The sequence below is a fragment of the Delphinus delphis genome, chromosome 17 (genome assembly GCF_949987515.2).
Source record: "Delphinus delphis chromosome 17, mDelDel1.2, whole genome shotgun sequence".
In the NCBI taxonomy this organism is placed as follows: domain Eukaryota; kingdom Metazoa; phylum Chordata; class Mammalia; order Artiodactyla; family Delphinidae; genus Delphinus; species Delphinus delphis.
The window spans coordinates 15,003,424-15,027,860 of NC_082699.1; the positions used below are offsets into that span (position 1 = coordinate 15,003,424).

At 40.6% G+C, this 24,437-nt stretch overlaps 1 protein-coding gene and 1 pseudogene across 5 annotated transcripts in view; one reads left to right on the forward strand and one right to left on the reverse strand.

The window, feature by feature from the left end:
* The window catches only part of NCOA2 (nuclear receptor coactivator 2), a 271,269-nt gene that overhangs the window by 19,152 nt on the left and 227,680 nt on the right, over positions 1-24,437 (reverse strand). For 4 of the 5 annotated variants that reach the window (XM_059994746.1, XM_059994742.1, XM_059994744.1 and 1 more), the window contains 4 exons: positions 17,636-17,846; positions 15,112-15,318; positions 12,209-12,424; positions 9,115-9,244 (listed from right to left, as the gene is read on the reverse strand). In XM_059994746.1, the coding sequence (XP_059850729.1) occupies positions 9,115-9,244; positions 12,209-12,424; positions 15,112-15,318; positions 17,636-17,846 (764 nt within the window). The remainder of the gene's footprint in view (positions 1-9,114; positions 9,245-12,208; positions 12,425-15,111; positions 15,319-17,635; positions 17,847-24,437) is intronic. The other variant, XM_059994747.1, reaches the window with a different exon arrangement.
* On the forward strand, positions 45-5,957 carry LOC132413376 (vacuolar protein sorting-associated protein 29 pseudogene; annotated as a pseudogene).

Genomic DNA, 24,437 nt, shown 5'->3' on the forward strand with positions numbered 1-24,437 from the left:
CCAGTGCCTAACGGAGATAAGCCAGACACACACCTAGGCGTCGGATGTTGTGAGCTTTGTTTTTACTGCCCCCGCTCTAAAGCTGGCAACGCTGAGGGCTGGAGAGCTTGTCAGACCCTGTGGTGGAGATCACACAGGCAGACGCTGCAAAGCCGGGATTCAACACCGACCTAGGTGACCACTACGTTCCCACAAACCCACGCTGACTCTTCAAGAGTATATGTGTTTACTTTGCACTGAAGTAGTCAAAGGAGTTTCCTGAATTTTAGCAAAAAAGGCCAGTTGATTGCAGTCTCATTTCGCATGAGGTTCTGAAGACCCATCTGAGGGACACTGTGAGCATAAAAGCTCCATTAAGTTTGTTGAATCAGCTGCCGTTAGACTGCATGTGGCTGGACTGATAGGACGTTTCTCTGTCACGCATAAGTGGGACTTGTAAACATTTATTAAAATCCTCAAGGAGCGTGGTCGTTAGACTTCCTGAGTTACTCAATAAAAGTAGACCAGGAACATGCAAATTATGTTTGTTATTATATAAGGTGACTGGTGATAAAACCGTAACACTGCACTCCAAATTCTATGGTATATAAAACTCCTATAATTTAAATTAACTGACAAACTTGGGGAGTTTTAAAAAAGAGCTTCTGAGTTACTGTAATAGCAAAAGGGGAAATGATACTCTAATTTGTACTCTTAAAGTTACTATATGTTTTGGAGAAGATAAAGTTTACAGGTAAGTTCCCTCATTCTTAAGCAATGATAGATTCACCTAGGGATGAATGACCTATCTAACCGGTTTCATACGCTTTGTGCTAGTTTGGCCCAGAATCCTGAAATGCTGAGGATTAAAGCCAAAAGTCAGTTTCAAACAGTTCTAACCCAGTGCACTGGAAACACTCTATCCTCTCCATTTAGCCCATGTGACTTGTGAAGAAAATCACCCACTTAAGTGTGCCCTCGACGACCCTGCTCGCCGGCGGTCCGCGGCTCCAAGCCCACGTCCCACAGCCTGCGAGGCACTGTGAGGGGTACCATCTTGAGCCCAGCGTGTGTGCTACGCTGCCCACCCCGCTCCACCCAAGCGTTCCCGTCGCTAGGGCGCTCGCCAGCGCTGGCAGAGGCCCGTGCTCCTGGCCGGGGCTCTCTCTGTACCTGCCTCTTCTCCCACCATGGCCTCGGTTCCCGGGAAGACATCAGCCACTGGAATGGTTCCCCCATTGCCCTTCGTGCTTCCACACTCTCCCAGAGTCAACTTTTTAAACACAGCTGTGACCAGAACACTGCACACTCAGGGAGTGGGAGGAAAGAGCAGACACAGAAAAGCGGCAACAAGGAGGAGGACAGCCACAGATCTGCGTGTCAGGGAAGCAGAGAGAGGAGGGGATTCCCCCAAGAGCAATGACCCACTTTAGATGCGGTCAATTTCATGAACAAAGGAGCTCAAGTCAGCCAAGAGTGGATGCTGTCTATTTACCAAATTCTCTTAGGCCTGAGACCTCATTCCCCAAAGATGCTAGTTAATATTCTCTTCCTCTAGCTTTATTTCACAATTTTCGACTTCTGCTTCTTCAGAAGCTTTTATTCCCACACGACCACAACCCCCATCCCAGATCTCTCTGCTGATGACCGGCTAATGTGAAATCGACTCCCTTTTAACCCAAGCAAGGCTGCACGGGCTCCACGGCAAGGCAGACTGCCCAGTTTGCACCTGCCTGAAACCCAGCGTCAGAAGGAAGAGGACACTCCGTCTGGTACTCTGGAAGACAGCTCCACCCCCGGGGAAGACACATCCAAAGGCTTAAAGAAAAAGAACTACTGATGCTCATTTGCATCTAAACGATTTCCCACATAATAAAATAGCCCATTTGCTTTTTCTTTTTTTAATTAAAAACGTTAAACCAATGCTTCACCCAGATTCCCACTTTGGTCAAGGCCCTCTTCAACTGGAGCTGGGACCTTCAAGACACTTTCCGGCTTACAGCCTCTCTCTGATTCTCCCGATACGATGCTGTCAGGTTCCTTCTCCCGTTACTGAGCTGACTCGCAATGTCTAAGGCCCTGGGACAGGGTGCTGGTGGTGGTGGAATTCAAGGACACACACACTTTGGTAAAGCCTAACCTTTCCCAACGTAATGCCCATGACTTCCCTGTGGGTCCCAGCCACGCTGGGCAACTGGCCTTTTTCCAGAGGATGCCGCATACCCACCATGATGCCAAGACTTCCCGTTCCACATTTCCCACCCTCTTCTCCAACTGCAATTCTACCTTCCCATCCGGGCTCGGCATTTCTCCTTCACAGACACTCTGGACCACTCCCACTCTCCTCTCAACTCTAGTATCACTCACTGCACTATGCTGGCTTGATGTTGGCATTTATTTAGAAACCTCAACCCTAGACTGTGCCCAGTGAGGCCATCTTCAATCTCTTTGTTGGACCAGTACTTGAACTGCATAGGTTCAGCAAGCAAGTGAAAATAAAAGCTTCTTGCTCTAGCCAGGTTATCATACCTTATACTCAGAAAAATACATGTTTATACTCAGAAAAATACACTGCGCTGTGGCTTGGTATTACAAATTTGGGCATACCATGAGTTACACCACTTCCCTTAGAAACATCATAATACACTTGGCTTATAGAAAAAAATATTGACCCAGACTTCCAATCCCAACTTTATAATGGCTGCCAACATAATGAAGAAATTAGTTTCCTACATTTTGGGCAATTACAAATATAGTTACAATCTAGACGGTGGCTGACAAAAATAATAATATTAAGTCAAGGATAAAATTCAGAGGCATAAAGGGAAGAACACACAGAGGCCCCAAGTTGGCAAAATGGTAAGTAATGAACGAGCAGCAGGTAGTTAATCCATCATCAATAAAAACCTTATTTCTTGAAATCTACACTTTCATTTATTTATAGACTAGCAGGACATTAAAGATGGTAATAAGAAGGGGAATAAGATCTATTCTGAGCTCTTGTTTGAGAAATCATACCATACTATCACTTTTCATGTGTGTTTTCAAAATTCTGCAAAAAAGTAGCAGCTACTACATGATGAGAAAGAATCAACCAAAGAACCTTTACCCTTAGACACACTACGAACAAGAGAAAACCAAATTACTCAGAGATTTTGAACTTAATGTGAAAGGAAGCCTTTCATGAAAGGCAGCTACTGTTCACTTTTATAAATCGAATAGAAATCATCAAAAAATCATCCATAAATTTGGGGCTATATTTTAAACAACTCTTTTACATACCAAATGAGTAAAGGAAGAAAAACCACAATGAAACTACAGAAAATGGAAATTCAGCTATAAATAACTATGTGAATACATTAGAGATTAAAGGGCTAAACTACTGTCTTTCTGAAATGTGTATATAAACTAATGCTGGGTTCGTAAAACAGTTAAAAACCTATTCCTAAATAGGTAGGCAGTAAAAATATAAAATATTAATGGTGATACTTATAAAGGGGATTTTAAAAAGGCACTGCTTTGCTTTTATTTCAAAAGAGAGACGTGGTTAGAACCTTTGTTATCCATCATTTCTGGATTTCTATGACAATAAGGCTACCATAAAGTTGGTTATAAATTTCTTCCAAACTGAATTATTTAAAATAAAAGAAGAGGGGTAAGTGGCTGGAAAAACGGAAATAAATAACTTTAAAAGTGGTGGAAATGTTTTGCTTTGTCCACAGCGCTCTTCTACAAAGAAAACTGACAGCAACAAGAGAACAGGGCAGGGCAAGTCACAGAAACGCCCCCAGCAAACTGAACCAGCCGACTCTGTAGCTGGCCTCAGTGTGTACTCGGAATTCTTCCATTTTATTATTATTTGGTTTTTGGCTGTGCTGTGTGGCTTGCGGGATCCCAGTCCCCAACCAGGGATGGAGCCCGCAGCCCCTGCAGTGGAAGCGCGGAGCCCCAGCTGCTGGACAGCCGGGAAGGTCCTCATTTTTGCTTTAACAGAACCCTTCCTCTGCTTGGGCAACAGTGAAAATCCTAACGTTGGGCCCAGTTTTCCCTAGAAACTAATCTTTTTTTTTTTTTTTTGCGGTGTGTGGGCTTCTCACCGTTGTGGCCTCTCCCATTGCGGAGCACAGGCTCCAGACGCGCAGGTTCAGCGGCCATGGCTCACGGGCCCAGCCGCTCCACGGCATGTGGGATCCTCCCGGACCAGGGCACGAACCCGTGTCCCCTGCATCGGCAGGCGGACTGTCAACCACTGCGCCACCAGGGAAGCCCTGAGAAACTAATCTTAGACATTTCATCCAAAACCAGCTCTCAGGTACTGGATTTAATTATTCGATTACCTTTTTACTATGTGCAGGTTTCCATGGAAATGGGTGTGTTTTTTAACATATCCAATAAAGATATTTAGAAAACGCGCAATACTCACTGACACCACGAAATCAGACTCAAAGAGCTGGAAGGACCCCGAGAAAGTACCACCTCCAAGAACGATCACGGAGGTTATTTACGCGATGCTCTATCCCCAAGAAGAGTGCTCGGTGGTGGAGGCCACACCCCGCCCTCGGCAGCTAGGCCAGCTAAGAGCCACACTGACTGACTGCGGTTCTGGTCTGTTCTTCCACACAGAGCGCGTCGGAGGAGCAGCGGTGCTGGCATCACCTGGGGCTTGTTAGGAACGCAGAATCCTGGGCTCCACCCAGACCTGCCTTTCAATGAGATCCCAAAGGTGGTTCACAGGCACAGGGGGGTTGGAAGACACTAGTTTCTCCCGCTAGGTGAATGGAATACAGCTGGCGAGCACCCTCTCTTCCTTATCTCCCTAAAACAGTTATTAAGCAATTGCCCTAATCATCTTTTCCTTCAGTGAAATAACTAGTTCCCAACTTTTTCGCACACGTCCAATACTGCTAGACTCATATTCATCTTCTGCTATTTTTTTAAAACTTCATTGAATCCTCTGAATCCTTTACCACTCTCTTAAGATAATACAAAGGGGTGACTGAGCAGAGCCCAGTGACAGGATGCTTCCCACATTAACTATGTACTTCAATCCATCTCTGAAGGGATCCCCCTCTAAAGATGAAGACTGTTCTATCTCCAGTTGGCGTTGCTATTAGGAGACCTGCACATCCCACACCAGTGCAACAGTCTGCCAGCTAAATTTTAAAAAACTGCTGGTACCAGGAAAGATTCAGCACATTCTCTGCACTAGAAACCTTTGTACCAAAGAGAGTTATGACTATCTCAAGACTCTGGCTGGTGATGTTCATACCGTGAGAGGAGACTTCGATGCGAATCTGAATTATCCAGAACAGAAAGTTGTAACTGTTGGGCAGTTCAACATTGGTCTGATCCATGGACATGAAGTTATTCCACGGGGAGATGTGGCCAGGTTAGCCCTGCTGCAGAGGCAGTTTGATATGGATATCCTTATTTCAGGACACACACATAAATTTGAAGCACGTGAGCATGAAAATAAATTCTACATTAATCCAGGTTCTGCCACTGGAGCATATAATGCCTTGGAAACGAACATTATTCCTTCATTTGTGTTGATGGATATCCAGGCTTCTACAGTTGTCGCTTACGTGTATCAGCTAATTGGAGACGACGTGAAAGTAGAACAAATCGAATACAAAAAATCTTAAAGTGAGGCGTGTCCTGATGATTTTTCTGTTGGGCTTTTTTTCTTCTTCATTCCCCTGTTCAACTCAAGTAATTAAACATTTAAGAGCCACAAAATTGTATCACTTTTATAATATTTTGCAGTAAAATATAATCTCGTCTTCTGTTAATACAATGTTCTAAGCTTCTTGTAAACTATAAGATTATATTTAGTTTAAGTATATGATTTCTATGAAAAAATGTCCACCACACAGTAAATGGGCACATGTTAAGAAAGATTTATCCTTGTAAGTATCTTCATAGTTGATATTTGGAACTTTATTACCAAAGTAGTGCATGAGGAGAAAGAATCTAGATTTTCTTGTATACATTCTTCGCTTCCGCAGTAATAAAGTTACTTTTCATTTATAAAAAAAAAAAAAAAGATATAGAAAGGAAAATGGGCACCACACCACAGTTCTGAGCTATGCAAAAGCATTTTATCCCAGGGTAAAAAGAGTCACTATGAAATCAGTATTTTTTGTTTTTTTAAACAAGAAGCGCTGGAAATATTCTACCCTTATAAAATTTGAGAAACCCTGCTTTCATCATTTGTGAATTTGATAAAAGTATTTCATAATTTTAGACTAGAATAATCCCCAAAGGACAAAACGATCAGTCTGGAAGGTCTTCACTGAGGCTCCAACCCGAACTTTCTACATGTGAGCCTCAAGGCAGAATTCCTCCAGTTTGTTTTCTAACATGGTTACTGACCAGAAACACTGCCTCCATCATTTAAGTGCCCACACTGACTCCTGCTTAGGCTCCTAACTATTTCTCTGCCTCGGGGCTCTTTGCCCACCCAAGTGGCCAAGCAGCACCATCACATAGGCCTCAAGGTCGCCTGTGCAACGTCTGCTTCCAGTGCTTTGCTTAAAAACCATGGGATTATGCATATAACATGACTGTGATACTGTCTTTGCAGGGAATAATGGAACAAGAACCATCTTTGAGTGAAAACTTGAGCAACACCTAAGTTTTATTCTTGAGAGCTGGGGCACTGGGCCACAGCCAGGTGAAAGAGCTGAGTGGAGAGTGCTGGACTGCACTGAGGAGAGTGGTGAGCGGAGACCCTCACCTCCAGCAGAGACCAATGCAAATTCCCTTGCATGAAAAGTGTCTTCAACTTTAACCCCCTGCTGGATCATTGACAAAGATCAACTAGGAACTCCCAATGAAAGATTACCAAATTACTCAGGGAAACAGGCCACCACGAGCAAGAGTCAATCACTGGATTTAGAACCACAAGAAATCCAGATATTGGAATTATCGAATCAAGAAATTTAGAAAGTAATGATGAATGTGATGTTTAATGATACAAAGATGGAATCACAAAAATAAGCAAACAGTAAGAGACTATGAAAAATAACCAGGCAAACAGAACTTTTAGAAATGAAAAATATAATTGGTTTAAACATAGCTAAAGAGATAATTAATGAAATGAAATATAGATATGGATAAATTATCCCAAATGTAGTACAGAGAGACAGGGAGATGGAAAATACATGGGTTAAGAAATAAGGAGGGTAGAAGTTTTAAAAAATCTGATGTAGAAAGAGATGGTTAACGTATGTCTTGCCAGAATCCCAGAAAGAAAGAATAGAGAAAATGGCGGAGGGGCAGTACATAAAGAGATAATGGCTACAGTTCCAGAGCTGATGAATCCACAGATAAAATAAGCACAATATACACCAAATACCAAGCAGTATAAATAAATAAATCCACACCTAGACACACTATAGTAAGACTACTGTATAGCAATTCTAAAAATATTTCAAAAGCAATTAGAAAAGATTACCTACAAAGAAACAAAAATGATTAGACTAATAATCAGAATCAAAAAAAATTCAATCAAACTTGATCATATACCACTTCCTTTTTCTAAAAACTTCTTCAACGGCTTAATGAAAAAAGGCTGAGGGACTTCCCTGGTGGTCCAGTGGTTAAGACTCTGTGCTCCCCATGCAGGGGGCCCGGGTTCCATCCCTGGTCAGGGAACTAGATCCCGCATGCTGCAACTAAGAGTTCACACACTGCAGCTAAAAAGATCCTGCGTGCCTCAGTGAAGATCTTGCACGAGGCAACAAAGATCCTGCGTGCTTCAGCTAAGACCCTGCACAGCCAAGTAAATAAATAAATATTTAAAAAAAAGAAAGAAAGAAAGAAAGAAAGAAAAAGGGCTGAAGAAGAGTTTGGTATTTAAGACTCTCTATAAATCTATTCCATTACTAATCTCCTTTTCCAGCCAAATCTTTTTTGGCTGTGCCCCGTGGCATGTGGGATCTTAGTTCCCTGACCAGGGATCGAACCCATGCCCCTTGCATTGGAAGCACGGAGTCTTTTTTTGTGTGTGAATATATCAGTATAGTTTATTTCTTTTATAAGAGGGAGGAAAAAAGTCAATAGCTGTGAACTGAATTCTTGAAGAAGAATCTGTGCAAAAATGACTGTCATCATCTCAACTGCGAGCTATGGGAACACTCTGAAAAAAAATCTTTGGTTTAGTTTTCTTTCCTATTAAGCATTAAAAATTAGTAAGATTAAATATTTATTAAATCATGAAAATTTAAGGTAAATACAATATATTTTCTTAAGCTGGAAAAGGAGGATTTGTGACTTTACTTGATACAAAATGAATGTATGCAACAGTGTTTTTAAAATACAGCAAATTTAAGACCCCAATAATTTTTTTAATGATTTTGGACAGTATACACAGGTCAGAACATTTTCTTATCTGAATATATTTTAAAGGCTACTTTTTATGAAAATTTAAACATTCAGGCATTTATTTCACTGACACATTTTTGAACTATAGCACTTTGAATGCAACAGACGAAATGTGCATTTTTGCTCCATCATTTGCTAGTCTTCCTCCGGAAGCAGGGAGTCTTAACCACTGGACCACCAGGGAAGTCCCTGGCCAAATCTTCTGATACTTTTATTTTTCTTTTAAAGTGGTAAAATATATGTAACATAAAACTAGACTATTCTCTGTTACCCTAAACATACTGTGTTGCTTCTGTGACCTCCAGGACTCTGATTATTCTGCTTTTGCCAGATGGACTGGCTTCCTGCCATCTCTGCCTCCTGACATGATACCTTTACTCAAGACTCTGAAGCTTTTTTCCCCAATCACCCCAATTGGATGATCCCTTGAAATATGTTTTGTTTCTCTTAGGGCATTTATAGTACATACTAGCTCATATTACAGTTATTAATTAGTCTACATATTTTATTTTCCAACTAAATTATAACTTCTTTAAAGGCATGTGCTAGGTCAAACTGATTTTTGGATCCCCCGCCCCCCCGAATCCCTGTACTCCCAGTCCAGTAAATGATATAGTTTGAATACATGAAAACTGGTCAGGCACCAACTGTTCAAAAGGACCAGACTAACTTCTGGCCTGGGTCTGAGATAACTCACGGCACTCATGAACTCTACTCTCCGGGACCTCCTGAGCGCTCAAGACTCACCTGTTCTGGCTGGCAAATGGTGCCTGTTCTATCGGCAGGATGCTCTCAGGCCAGGGGGCGGTCTGATTTGGAGGCGCTTGTTGTTGGCTATACTGAGGTCCCCCTATGTTCATCTCTAATTCAGATGGCCCTGAAATGGGAGAAGGAAACAATTCCAAAATCTTACAACTTGTAATAAGGGAAGTTATCCGTTTTGGTTATAGAATAGAAAGAGAAATATACAGTTTACAGAGAAAGACAGAAGCAATAATAATTAGGTGAAAATAATAAGAGAATTTTTGTTCTGAAATAGAAAAAAAGGCAAGAAATACCAAGGCTAATCACCCACTTTTTTTTTTTTTGCGCTACGTGAGCCTCTCACTGTTGTGGCCTCTCCCGTTGTGGAGCACAGGCCCCGGATGCACAGGCTCAGCGGCCATGGCTCACGGGCCCAGCCGCTCTGCGGCATGTGGGATCCTCCCCGACCGGGGCACGAACCCGTGTCCCCTGCATTGGCAGGCGGACTCTCACCCACTGCGCCACCAGGGGAGCCCTAATCACCCACTTTAAAGACTCTAGATCAGCATTTCCAAGCCCCTTGGACTCAGGAGTCTTTATATTCTTAAAGTACAGCTTTTGTGTATGTGGGTTATATCTCACTGATATTTACTATATTGGAAATTAAAACTGGAAAAAGAAAAAATGATTATTAATTCATTTAAAAGTCATCATAATAAATCCACTATGTTAACGTAAACAAGATTTTTTTCTTCCAGTCGTGTTGCGATATAATTGACATACAGCACTGCAGAAGTTTCAGGTGTGCAGCACGATGATTTGACTTACATGCATCAGGAAATAATTATCACAGCAAGTTTAGTGAACATCCATTATTTCAAATAGATACAAAATTTTTTTTCCTTGTGATGAGAACTCTCCAGATCTGCTCTCTTAACAGCTTTCATATATAACACACAGCAGTGTTAGTTACATTGACCTTGTTGTAACGTTATGTACCTGGAACTTATAACTGGGAGTCAGTGCCTTTGGACCGCCCGCATCCAATTTCCCCTCTGCCCACCTCCCCTCTGCCCACCACAAATCTGATTTCTTTTTCTATGACGTTGTTTGTTTGCAACATAAACAAGATTTTTTTAGCCAACTCTACTGTACGTCCATGACAGAATGAGAGTGAAGAAGGTACGTAATATCTTAGTATTATTATGAAAATAGTTTTGGCCTGGCAGACGCCCTAAAAGGGCATCGAGGTCCTGGACATACTTTTGAGAAGTGCTGGTCTGAGTGAAGGAGGAGCAGAAAGGTGGCCCAGACAACTCAGATGTGCTCTTTCTTAGAAGTTCTCTGTAGAGGATTAAAGCTAATGCATGATATGAGCTCTTTAATGATTTTATTATCACTATCTGTAGACCTGTTTTCCATTACAACAGATACTTTTCTGTTGAGTTCACGGCTTTTTCGAGCTTATTAAAAATCAGAGAAATTCAGCTACACAGTGAAGCTCACAGAGCCATATTTCAAGCTCAAAAGCCAGGTGCCATTCAGAGAAGAAACACTGAGGATAAATGAAATTTCTGGATATAAGGTATTTATTATGATTTGTAAATGAACGAATTAGCATTTTAAAAATTTCCCAGTTTATTTTTGAATGGAAATCTGGCCATTCTTAGTATTTTCACGTAAGCCTCAAATTATGTGAATTTATGTTTGGGAATCACACATTATTAATTTGAAGTACATTCTCTGTAGAAAGGCAACGTGAACGTCATCTCAGAAACAATAAGCCAAAATGCGCTGAGCAATTAACTAGAAAAGAAAACCGATGCTGTGGTAGGATGAGCGCTCTGCGTTATCGTGTCAAAACAATCCTGGTGGGCTTCCCTGGTGGCACAGTGGTTGAGAGTCCGCCTGCCGATGCAGGGGACACAGGTTCGTGCCCCGGTCCGGGAGGATCCCACATGCCGCGGAGCGGCTGGGCCCGTGAGCCATGGCCGCTGAGCCTGCGCGTCCGAGCCTGTGCTCCGCAACGGGAGAGGCCACAACAGTGAGAGGCCTGCGTACCGCACAAAAAAAAAAAAAAAAATTTAATTAAAAAAAAAAAAACCAAAAACCAAAAAAAAAACAATCTTGGCATTTTTCCATTAACGATTTAGCGCTTACTCATCGTGCACCATATCCAAGTATATGAAAAAGTACGTGAACGTCAACGTATCTGAATTATGCTAATGTACGAGGTAAGAGGAAGGTTAGTATGTCAATGATTAAGAAAATCTTGAGTTGCATTACTTTTTAAAAAAAATAATGGTTTTATTGAGATATAATTCACATACCATACAATTAGCCCGTGTAAAGTGTACAATTCCGTGGGTGTTAGTGTATCTGCAGAGTTGTAGAACCAGCACAATGATCAATTTTAGGATGTTGTCATTCCCCCCAAAAGAAACCCCATGACCCTTAGGAGTCACTCCCCATTCTCCCCATAGAGGCCCAGCCCTAGGAAACCACGAATCTACTTTCCTTCTCTACAGATTTGCCTCTTCTGGACATTTCATATAAATGGTATCACACAGTGTATCAGATCATTAATTTTAATAACATGTGAACTGTATCCAAATAGAATTCTAGTGATCCCTACATTTTGTGAGATGCTCTCTAAGAGCCTGCACTTTCAGTGAGGAACTGGGAGAGTCTGGTTTAATAGTCTAGGGTAGTGGCCCAGGGATCTGCATTTTAAGGTCCTGATGACCATGCAGAGTTAGGAACCACTGGTGCACCACTGAAATACTTCTTCAGAATATCATCTGTGTAACATTTACAGTGTTACAGTGCAATTCACTCCCTGCAAAAGTTGAAATTAGATAATTTAACGAAAATAAAACATCATAAAGGTAGTGGGTTCTCTTAGGTAACCGGAAAACCTGCAATTCTATGATCCTATACAGAGTTCCAGCAAAATCCCACTTATGACAGCTTGACGTGGGGGGATGACCTAAACCGCAAATTAGCAGCATGTCTCGACAGGACTTACGGAGCTTGCTCCTCTCTTCTTCTAAGAAAGGATAAAAATGAAAAGCAAAGAGCACAGGAACTCCCTTACCGATATTCATGACCTGAGGCTGAAGCATCTGTCTTTGGCCAGGCTGGCTGTTGGGTCTCATGGGGATGCTGGCTGTTGGGTTCCGAATCATACCTCCTTGGATCGGCCGGTTCATGGCACTGGTGGTAGCAGCACAGGTGACTCTCACAGCAGAACTCTGAGGTGCCCATTCCCCAGATGGCAGGGTGGGCCGGGCAGCATTACTACCAATCATGCCTGCAGGCAAGCCAGAGAAAACGGAGATACAGTGACTGGGAACACAGTCAGCATGTATGAACACCAGACGATCTGACTCTGGTACGAGACGTCCATTCTCAATACACGGTTAGCCCAACAGCTCAGGCCCTCACCGGCACAGACACGGGCCCCTGGCTAAGAAATACGAGATGGCAATTACTACGAAGTTTTTCACAACACGGACTTGCCACTCTTTACAGTTCGGAAAAGCTGTTAAAATTGTTCCCATATGTACTTAGAAACAGGTGCTGTGGCATGTGGATAACCCCAACTTCCTTCCTCAGGAAGTGAATCACATTAGCTGATATACACGTCAATGCTTTACTTTCCAAAAGAGAGGTGAGGCTAAGAGGAACAAGGTAAAAACTGATAATCAATATTCGAATTAAAAACCCAAATCACAGAGAATATCCCATGAAGCCCCGGCCAGACTTTCAATCCCCAAATCCCTTTCTGAGCATTATTAATTTGTTAAGCTTCCAAGCTGACCAAAGCAGCCTCGGAAGCTGGGGGAATGACAGCATCTTTCCACTCCAGTTCTTTTTGGCCAAGGCAAGAGAGTGCCAACCACTTCAGTGGACCTGGACCACCACACTCCTGGCGATATAGGTCTAGGCTGCGTTGGGACAGATTTGTAAAAACCCTTGTATACATGAGATAGTAACAGCTATGTGACCACAGACACCAGTGAGAAGAGCACAACACTGCTGGGCAGATCACGTGTTTGCTCTCTCTGGCCTGCCCCCCGAGATGCTGGCAATGGCCAGACACGGTATCCTAATATTGATATCCTAAAGGGGAACAACCCCAAGTGAGGACCCTTCTTCTGAAGCGTTTAATAATGGATGTGTAACATGGCTTGCTTTCATTTACTTTTGTTACGATAAACACCTAAAAAATAGGGTATTATTTCAGAAATGGAGAGAACATGTATTGTGGATGGTTTTTCACTGGTGAAATGAGAATGTGCTACATTAGGATGATTTAGAGTTAAGGGTAAATAGACTGAACAAGTTAGAACAATATTATGTTAATACATATTTTAAAAATCGTTTTAAGGCTAGGTTTGAATTATACAAAGATGTGGGAGAAAAGGCATTTTCTCTTTCAAAAAATCTATTATCTAATTAACATAACAAGATTATAGAAAGCATAGAAAGCAGGAGGGAAAATAATCCATAATTCGAAATATTAATGCAGTTGTAACCAGGGTAGTCTCCTTCAGGTTTTTTTCATTTTTCTTTTTGAAACAAAGCACAGGCATTGTATGATCTTCATAGCCTGGATGTCAGTCATCTCCAGGCTGCCCAGATTTGAATATAGGTATATCCCCCAATTCCTAAAGGTTCCTCCAAGAACCCAGATCTTCTCGTATTCCAATAAGAAGCAGCCACCTTTCATAAATCATTGGCTCCTTTTCCCTTACAGAATTTTACATAAGTCAATATTTTACTTATATAAATCAATACTTTATTGTAAAAATAATGTAAAACTAATATGGCATTGTTTCTGCGAACAAATAAATTAGTGATGTAGTCAGTGCCTGGCACATATAGTAGGCACCTAATAAATACTTGCTGAATGAATAAACTATTTTAATACAACATTCTTCACATTTCCCATGAATTGCTTACCAGCAACAGAAAGTTAAAAAAGAAATCCATCTTTTCAACACTTAGATTGAACTCTTATTTCCTGTTAACTATCTAAATGGCAATGTGTATACAGAGGTTACAGACTAAGCTAAAAAAACACCAAGAATTAAAACCCAGGAATGTAAGTTCTTTTTATAATATCTGTTTCTTTCAATGCCTTTGTCTCCAGCGGTAAACTGTGAGCAGTTCTCCATCAGAAAACTTAGCATCCTAAGGGTACAGGATACCACAGGGTACAGATACCATAGGGTACAGGACGTGGTGGTAATAGCAATCAATGCTGCAGCAGCGGTTCCTAGCCTGAACTGGGTGGAGGTTTGGAAGTACGGTTGCTGCTATGACGGTGACTACCACTTAGGAATATGCATGGGCAACTTGGCAGACACCTTAAGTTACAGCAGGTCAAGGGCCAAACCAGATCACAGGCAACTTCACAGATCTTTAAAAATGGAGCCCCTGGATCAGCTACTCTTAGGCCAGGCATACTACTATGTGAAGTTCGTTCTTTTTTTTTTTTTTAAGTTCGTTATTTTTAATTAATGTTTTTTTTTGGAATGAGAATTGCTATCGTTGCGAGTATAAAAGGTTGGTTGAATTTTAAACCTTCATTCTGAAATTCGTCCAACACAAGTCATCAACTAACAGGAAATTCTGGGGTTATCAGCAGATTATCACGACAAGCTAGCAACCACCAAATTATTTTACACATATCACTACAATGTCTGGAATAGTAACTGGAGTAGAAGTGAAATAAGCCTATGCCATAGGATTAATGATTAGAACCCTTGTAAAAACAATGATCACAGAACAAAAGGGTCAGCTTACTTGAATGCCTTCCGATGTTTCATGTACCATGCTCGCAGTGAAAATTTGCAGAATTTAGTTACATTCAAATGTTAGTTTCTAGCATAAAAAATTTCACTTGAAAAATTTTACTAGTTTGATGTGGATGAATACATCATTAAGTTAAATAACCCACCGATAAAGTTAACAGCACATTTGAGCCCTTACCTGTGCTACTGTTCCCTAAATTTCCTTGGTTTCCTATCATCCCTTGATTACCCATCATTCCTGGCTGAGGTATCACTGAGTAGGGACTATTGTTTCTGATTGGTGGGAAAGGTCCAGCACCAGTTGGGCTTTGCAATGTGATGTCAAGTGGTAAATTCTGGTTTGGCAATAACCTGCCCAGTTGCCCTGGTCGTGGGTTATTAAAAGCTAAGGAGAAAACAAATGAAAATTTAAGGTTAATATAGGATAATGGAATATAGCAACAGAAGTAGTGTTCAGGGAAAATGTCGTTTGTAAAATAACAAAGATATGCATGTCAGGGACCAACTGCCTACAGAAAAGACAAATTCACAGACAAAAAAAACATGTGGCGTGAAAACATAGACTTGCAATCTAATCAACAAGTCTCTAATTTAATTCCTGACAACCTTTCAAAACAAAAAAAAGTAAAAGGAAAAAAAAGAACATGTCTATTATTTACCATATATTTTTCACCCCAATATTAACTTCTAATATTCAACTGTATTTGTTAAGGAAACTACTAATATTTTTTTTCATATATTATTTGAATTTAGCAATATTGCTTTGTCACAGCTGTGAAGCCATAAACATCTCCTGCATATAGCACCAAACCCAGATACGTGTGGTTTGGACATGAGACTATCATTTTTTAATTGGACTTTCCTAGGAATAGAATTAGGTTAAAAATGTCTACTCTCATTGGAAGTTAAAATCTTTAAATGTGTGAACTCTGGTACCTGAAGTTAGTATTGAAGCTTTAGGGCCCTGTTAAGTCTTCTAAATATAGCTTCTTTAAATTCCAGATACATTTATATTTGAAAGGATTCTTATGGTTAGTTCACAAGAGTTTATTGTGCAGTAAATACTATACCAGTGCACTATACTATCACACAGACAACCAGTGATTTGATAACAATGTTTCTACAAGAACAAAGATATTATAAATTACAATTCATAGAGCTAATATATTAAATAATATCAAGGACTTTATTTTCTCTGAATTATATAAACACAGTATGAAATAGAACATTTAAAACACGTTAACGTTCTTAACAATCAATAACAGAAATAAAATATTTAGAAGAATTAGGGTTTAAATGAAAATGATGTACATGCTTAAGCTGACTTCCTCAGGTTTAGGTATCTGGTTACCATTCAGTAGTCTGAATACCATCAGGAGGTACAGATAGAGGAGAAACCACGAGTTTTCATGCAGTCCTCTATTAACTCCGCTGGGTCATGAGCGTAAACCCGCTACTGTGTTTCTTACTCACTTCTCAACTCTCTGACTTTGTGATCTCTCATAGGCCATAAGCAACCCTCCATTCCCTAAGAAGTAGGCACGTTTGACAGATAACAAGCAAAAACTCTGTGTTGTTTTACCCTTTTCAGAATGATCACGAATCACTTTGAGAAAAGATCTATTAATCAAGGATATTTTGTGATTTGGTTGATGGTTGCCATTTCTGATTTGAGAACAGACGCTAAGCTTTGGGTCAAACTGTATCTGAAGAGGGACAAATCATTCTGTTCACCAATTTAACACTGAAGAGGTTCTCTGTCTTTCTACAGATCATGTCCCTAGCGCAGGAAAGATATTTTCTTCTGCTCAAAACTATCGGACAACTTTGGCTAACTATCAAGTTTGTAAACTTAAGTGTTCAAGGTGGAGAAAGACCTCATCTTAAACTTACAAAAATATAAAATAGGGAACTCCCTGGTGGTCCAGTGGTTAAGACTCTGAACTTCCACTGCAGGGGGCACAGGTTCGATCCCTGGCCGGGGAACTAAGATCCCGCATGCTGCACGGTGCGGCCAAAAAAAACCAAGAACAGGGAACTGAGATCCTGCAAGCCGCACAGTGCGGCCAAATAAATTAAAAAAATTAAAAAACTAAAAGTAAGCGATAAAAAATGTAACTTATAAAAGTCTAAGGTCTTCTAGCTGTATATCATACTAATTAAACTTAAGATGCACTTAGAAAACATTTATATGATAAATTTCCATGTAAAATGGATATTTATATGAGGATTCCTAAGAGACAGGACAAGATATTTTTCATGTGTGTAGCCCTTTCATGTATGAGTATTTTGATAAAAAATTTTTAGTAGGATATTATTCCTGAAAAGTCAGCATAACTTTCTAAGTTTCTGTCTTTTAAGTATTCAGCCATATATTAAGACACAGAAAATCTATTTTAAGCTCCATTTATGAAGGCAGTAACTGAAATGAAGGGAAGTATGACAATCACCCGAAGAACTTTATCAATGCAGGTCAGTCTCGCTCCGTGTTGATTATATTAACCACAAGCGCCTGCAAAAAGGCCATGTTTACTAGAATCCACCCTGAATACTGTTTTGAAGGGCTGGGACAGTAGGTGGTGCTATCTGACCATAAAAACCTTGAAGTGACTAAGCTGTTTGCGTCAGATTTTAATAACCCCTGTTTCTGATGGTGATAACATGGGAATTTCTTGGCATAACCATCAATATCTCATACTCACTGCTCTGTGAAATTCGCAATGCTGTTTTCTGGGCTCCAACAGGTGTAACAGGGCTGCTCTCGGCTGTGAGTTGCATGAGGTCATTGATGATGGCTTGCTTGTCAACTGATCCAGCAGGGGCGCCTGGCCTCGTGTCTGGGAAAAGCTGTGGTAATTGACTATTCTGCAAATCATCCAAAATCTCCTCCAAGTTGTCCAGCTCACTGCCAGGCTGCGGTTAACAAACAGAAGGGTTTATCCAGTCCCACGCGAAGAGTGGCCGCCACAGGCCCGGTTTGCAATTACAGACCTAACCGGTATAAGGCACCAGAGCCAAACAAGAGACGCAGACACATGCGAACCTCAGGCCTAACAGTTAACTGATCATCTTTAAAAAAAATTAAATCAACAAAGGACAAATAATTTAATCTCTTGCTCCTCAGTTTCCTCATCTGTGAAAAGAGAGATGCCTCAATTAGAAAGACAGCTCTCTTCTAGCACTGTGATTCACTGGCAATTTATAAACTCCCCTTTATTTTATGCGAATAATTCAATTAATTATGAGTATGTGTATTTCTAATTAACCATGGGTGTACTATGACTTACAGTCCAGGCCTAGGTTTTGTGGTTAACTCTCCTGACGAAATAACAACAACAAAAAACTGGTGGAAAATATGATCCAAATTTACATGAAATCAGTATTCAGTAAATGGTCATTTCCTTTTAGAACTTTGTTTTTCTTTCTTTCTTTCTTTCTTTTTTTTTTTAAGAGCAAGGAGTGAAACGCACGAGGAGCTTGAAGTAACCATGAACAGCTCAGCCCTGTCTTTTCCATTTGAGTGGTGTTTTTTTCCTGCTTACACTTTCAGTTTCGAATGACACTGGCTTTCTCAGTCACTCACCAGCTTTGGTGACAAATGCAAGGAAGCAGGATGAAAACACAGCAGCTATTAATTTGACTTTACAGAAGCCATAAAAATATTTCTTATAGCTTTCCCCTTTATTAAAATAATTTCCTTTCAACTACCAACATTAAAATAATAAGGTACATATCACCACTATTTCACACCTAGTGCTTTTCTTCCAAGAGAGCTCAACTGAATTTATATTCGTTTAAGTAGAACCTATCTGTGTGCCAAGTATTTAAAATCAGACCGTGCCAACCACATAAGAAAATGGCTAAGTTAACTCCCAGGATTACTTTCTAGTGAAGAGAGTGGTAAGAATGATTCTTCTGATGTGCAGGTGGAAAAACACAAGTTAGGCAACTTCCCCAAAGTCACTGGATGGATTTTGAATCCATGACCATGTGACTGACCCTTTTGTCTACGCTGGCAATTCAAATGAAAGCATTTACATCTGACAGGAGGTATACTTAAAGCAGAATGGCTTACAGTTTTATTCTATACACTAGAAGCTGCATTTACTAAGGTTTTTGCAATTTATGGCAAATGTAAATCTATACAGGAAGTCTTTTTACTGGACATAATTTCTCAAGTTAGGAAGGATACAATGAAGTGACATTTTATTGGATTCTTTGTTCAGAGTCAACTAGCTTAGTGAGAACTTGGAGATCCATTTTCCAGGGAATTCCTAATGCACTGTTTGAGTAATTACAAGACCATTTTCTAGTTAGTTTAGTCACCCGTTTCTAACAAAAGAGGGAGGGATCAAACTTGGGAGAGCTACATCTTAGGTAAGGGTTAGGTTCCAAAGTTAGCATCCTAAAGTATAGACAGACACAGACAAAATGATCCTTAGGACGGCTCGGGAAGGAACCTTATTGTATGTCCCCTCCACCAAGGGCAACACAGCCAGTTTTCCCTCCAGAGTGAAAGCACATTACTGCTTCTCTGGCTGAGTCTGAAATGACGAAGTTTACGCGGGGGCCATTCCGCACTGAAAAAGCCTGTAGCTACGTTTCCACACTACTGGAGCTTCAAGGGAACCAAAACCCAGTTAAGTCTCTTGAACGGTGGGCAAAACTGCTCACGTGACCTAACCATTTAATAGCTATCTCTCCTTTTTTCTTCTTCTGAATGTGTATAGACAATTTTGGGTAAGTTAAACATGAGTAAAGTGACTCCGTTGGAAAGCTATCGTTATCATGTTTTGCTGAATACGTAAGATACAAACATCAGTGTAATAAGCACTTATCACCCTCTGAGGACAGTGCCTGGAACATAGCAATGGACACTCAGTCAACCCGATGAGTTCCCTCAACTACTTTAACCGGTAATTTAAAACATTTCCCAGAATCAACTCAATTTCTCATAGAAATTCCTATCATTTCTATAATTTCTCAGAAAAAAGCTTCATAAAGATGGATAGGGACACTTCCCTGGTGGTGCAGTGGTTAAGAATCCGCCTGCCAATGCAGGGGACACGGGTTCGAGCCCTGGTCCAGGAAGATCCCACATGCCGCGGAGCAACTAAGCCCGTGTGCCACAACTACTGAGCCTGTGCTCTAGAGCCCGCGAGCCACAACTACTGAAGCCCGTGCGCCTAGAGCTGGTGCTCCGCAACAAGAGAAGCCACTGCAATGAGAAGCCCGCGCACCGCAACGAAGAGTAGCCCCCGCTCGCCGCAACTAGAGAAAGCCTGCGCACAGCAACAAACACCCAGCGTGGCCAAAAATAAATAAATTTATTAAAAAAAAAAAGATGGATAAATATCCTTATGGTTGTATCATGAAAATAGCTACAGAGGTATTAAGAGGTTCTAATAAACTGTGAAGTTTATTGCTATCCTAGGAAACCAGGTTTCCCTACTACAGTAATGCTGCCTTGCGTAGAGTATTTTAAAATTCATTGTTTGTGAACGGGTGAGAGGGTGGGCCGTAATAAGTAATAAGCTACTTTTTTTTTTTTTTTGCGCTACGTGGGCCTCTCACTGTTGTGGCCTCTCCCGCTGCAGAGCACAGGCTCTGGACGCGCAGGCTCAGCGGCCATGGCTCACGGGCCCAGCCGCTCCGCGGCATGTGGGATCCTCCCAGACCGGGGCACGAACCCGTGTCCCCTGCATCGACAGGTGGACTCTCAACCACTGCGCCACCAGGGAAGCCCAATAAGCTACTTCTTGAGAAAGCTTTGCAGATGCCTTGAATGAGAGACGGCCCAAATAAATAGGTTCATATAAACGATAATAAAAATAAAGTATATTATTTTCCTCAATGGATGCTCTTGTATTTGCTCCCAATCACAGACATGTGTAAAAGAAAGCTTTTACAATATAGATCAATAGTCTGGGTCCAGACTCTCACCTTTCCTTTTTACCTTTATTCTTTTCACACAAATAAAATGATACTTTAAACCATCTTGAATAGAAAAATAACCATCATAGTTTCAAAGAGTTCTAATGATAGGATTCATGATTCTTCCTTTGTGATCTACTCTTGTGTCGAATATGATGAGTTTAAAATAAGTCTAAGGTTAATCTCTCTCTATATATACATAGCTATATAAAACAATATATTTGGACGGTTTAAACCTATTTATTGATTCTTTATTTCAAATAATTACATAATTTAAAATCCATGATTTTCCTTGATTTTTATTTTTAAAAAGCATATATTAAAACTGCTTTTCTAATTTTAATCTTTGCCATTTCTAAGAGCTGATCAAATTCAACTGTGTTTCAGTCTAGCTTTGACAAGTAACTAAAACACTTATTTGTCTTAAGAAAGTCATGCAGGGACTTCTTGGCGCTATATTCAGAAGGAACTGGTTCTTTGGAGACCCTTAACTATGGACACTATAGTATATGAATTCATTCAGCTTACCATCAGAAAAACGCATTATGAAAATTTCCCCACTAGAGGTAATATGGCTTTGCTTGTGTTTATTTCTTGTCAGTATTTGGAGTATGCATTTAAATTAATCTAACTGTCTCAACTTTACTTGAAATGTTCTTTTTCAAGGAGAACATCTCTACACCTTTGGCTGCCTAGGAATAAAATTTGACGACTACGGGCATTTTCTTCTGTAGTCATGTACGTCCTGGAAGGGGTGCATTTGATCACATGAAGTTTCGGATCAAACATTTCTGCCCCCTAAGTAAGCTTTCATTCTCATCAAAAGTTCTTCTAGTTCCTATCTAGTTCCTTTCTCAGGCATGATTTCTTCACAAAACAAAAAGATTAATGCCTTCCTTGAAAACGCTTTGCCAAGATACTTCGAAGTTTTGCTTAGGCATCTCTTCGAATGCTCAAATTAGCCACATCAATTTGAAGAGTTGGTTTAAACTATTTCAGGCAGAAAATGAGTCAGAAAGATTTTTGTAAAAGTTCTACAAAATGAAAATTGGACTTGATTTCTGCATTTTTTTCTGGTTTTATGAATTTTTCATGTGTCAAATCAATTTGTTTTCTGAAGGAAATATAAAGAACACATGTATTTTAATACATGTGTTCTAATAAACTACAAAACAGTGTTTCAAAAATTTTTTTACAAACTGTTATTTCACCACATTTGCCTAACATAAAATTGCTTTAAAAAATGGCAACACAATTCTACCACAGTTGGAGGGAAATTTTCAGGACACTAAGAGTTTAAAATATGGTTTGCTTTTCTAATGGAGCCAAATAACAAGAAGAAATTCTTTATAGACTATTTCTAAACTCTCATCATAAGTGGCCCAGCAGCATTAAGAAAGAGCAAAAGAGTACCATTTAGTTAGTATCATTTACACATGCTCCATTGTGTAAACAAGTATATAACTTAAAAGTCAGTGAACATATCGGAAATTTTTCTGTCATTGTTTCCTGTTGGTTATGAAACACTGTAGAAACAAATGTTGTTTAAATACTCTACCAAGTGAAGAATGCTATTTTAGGTATAATGGCACCATCGAAGTACTTCCTGCCCTTAATAAGTTAGTGATAGGTTAAACACACACTCGGATAATGGCTCTTTTCTGAGTCAAAATAACAAGACAGTCAACTGTGCAATCCAGGCTCGCTAACAGTTTAACTTACTGAATAAAAATGTGTTGTGTTCCCCTGAAGTGAAAGAAAAACCTTTGATAAATTTGTACAGAAGTCAGTAGGAGATACAATCAACCTGTATTTGGGAAAAGTGAAGGAGTGTGGGAAGTGAAAGAATCCCTGTTTTTTTTTCTTCTTAAAGTCAGTCATTCTAACTTTGATCTAAATTTAGGTAATGCATACTTCCTGTGGTAACCTTTCTTTTCAAGCTGCAATGTTTTTGATGTTAAAATTGCTCTGAAGCACTATTTTTTTGGTAGAGTTTTAAAATGGGAATAGATGGAGGGTAAAACCAGGAACTGGGTTTCATTAAGAAAAAAATACTGTGTGTATGGGTGAGGGTGAGTGTGTGTGTGTGTGTGTGTGTGTGTCCACCCAAAATGACAGGTTTGTGCTGATAACACTCTGTGCTTTAAGTTCCCAAAGTAAGATAATGTTGATCAGAAAAAACATTCTTTTAAATACCAATTAGAAACCTGCAAGTGACTCAAGGACTTTAAAAAAACAAACAGAACTTCTTCTTTGTCAGTTTCTTGTATGAAGTTAGTGTAATCACATAGGTAAATACAGAAATGCCAAACAGCGCCCTCCTTCCCTGACCCTCTAAGTCCCTAGGGCCTCAGGCCTGGGATAGAAATAAATTCTGTTTATGGAGCAGGGGACCGGCCACTTAGCCACTAAGCCAAGGGGGACCTCATGAGTCACCATCTTGCCCTCTAGCATGTGTCAAGAGACCGGAGTGACAGTATCTCTGCCTGCCACTCTGAGCTGCCACTAGCTCTGCGTATTCTAATCTAGTAAACCTCAAAAGATTAAAACATCTACAGCTGTCAATATGCTTTTACACTACACTTTATCCAAGATATTGTTATTAACTTTCCCCTGAGCCCCCGGGTCCCCCCATGCAATGATCTTACAGCATCACAGAGTAGCTGGTGTAGAGAACTCAGGACTAACACCTAAGTTTAAGGATTCATCCTCACCAAAGGTGTTTACACAATTACGCTGTTTCCCTCACGAAGGGCACAAGGAATGGTAGCAGCTGTCCAGACATCAAAGTGAAAGACAGACAGGAAGCTGCGTGCTCAGGACCTGGAAGGAGGCCGGCTGTGCTTGGCCTCGGCACCCGCCCCCAGCCTGTGCTCTCCACCCCAGAGCTGCTGCTGGGTCAGCCTCCACCCGGGAGGTTCAAGGTGACGGCCAGGGGTGCTCCTCTCTCGTCTCCCCATGCACACCTTGTCCCTGAAGACAGCGACACCTAAAATGTCCACTTGTAAAACAAGTTTCAAGGCCATATCAGTGAACCATTTTCAGTAGAGAGGTCTGCGCAGCTTCTGCACTTCTTAACCCATCACGACTTACGGCGGCGCTCAGGGATGGCATGGTTCATGAAGTCCTGGATCTTTACCCCACCGGTCGTTGATTCCCCAGAAAACCCTTTATGCCAAGTCATTATTGTCAGCAATAAATCATTTTTTTTTTTAAATAGGAAAATTTTAAACAGTTTGCATTTTCCCTCTGTGATGTCACTACCTCAGAGAGTCATCAAGAATGACTCTGAATATCACTTTAGCTATCCTTGATTTTCTCAGGAAATTAATTTTTCACGTAAGAACAACAGATAACGCAACCTATTATTTCAGTTTTGCACTTATATTTGATGGTTCCGCTCTACCAACATCAAGGCCAACTTTACCTCCCCTCTACTCTCCATTTCCCCTTAAATACTTTCTATGCCGATGGTCTAAGAAATTCTTTAGCGTTAAGCAGAAGCCATGATTGAGAATAAAGAGAGGTAGAATGATCTTCACTGAGTCTGAAAACCAGTCAGACTCTGCT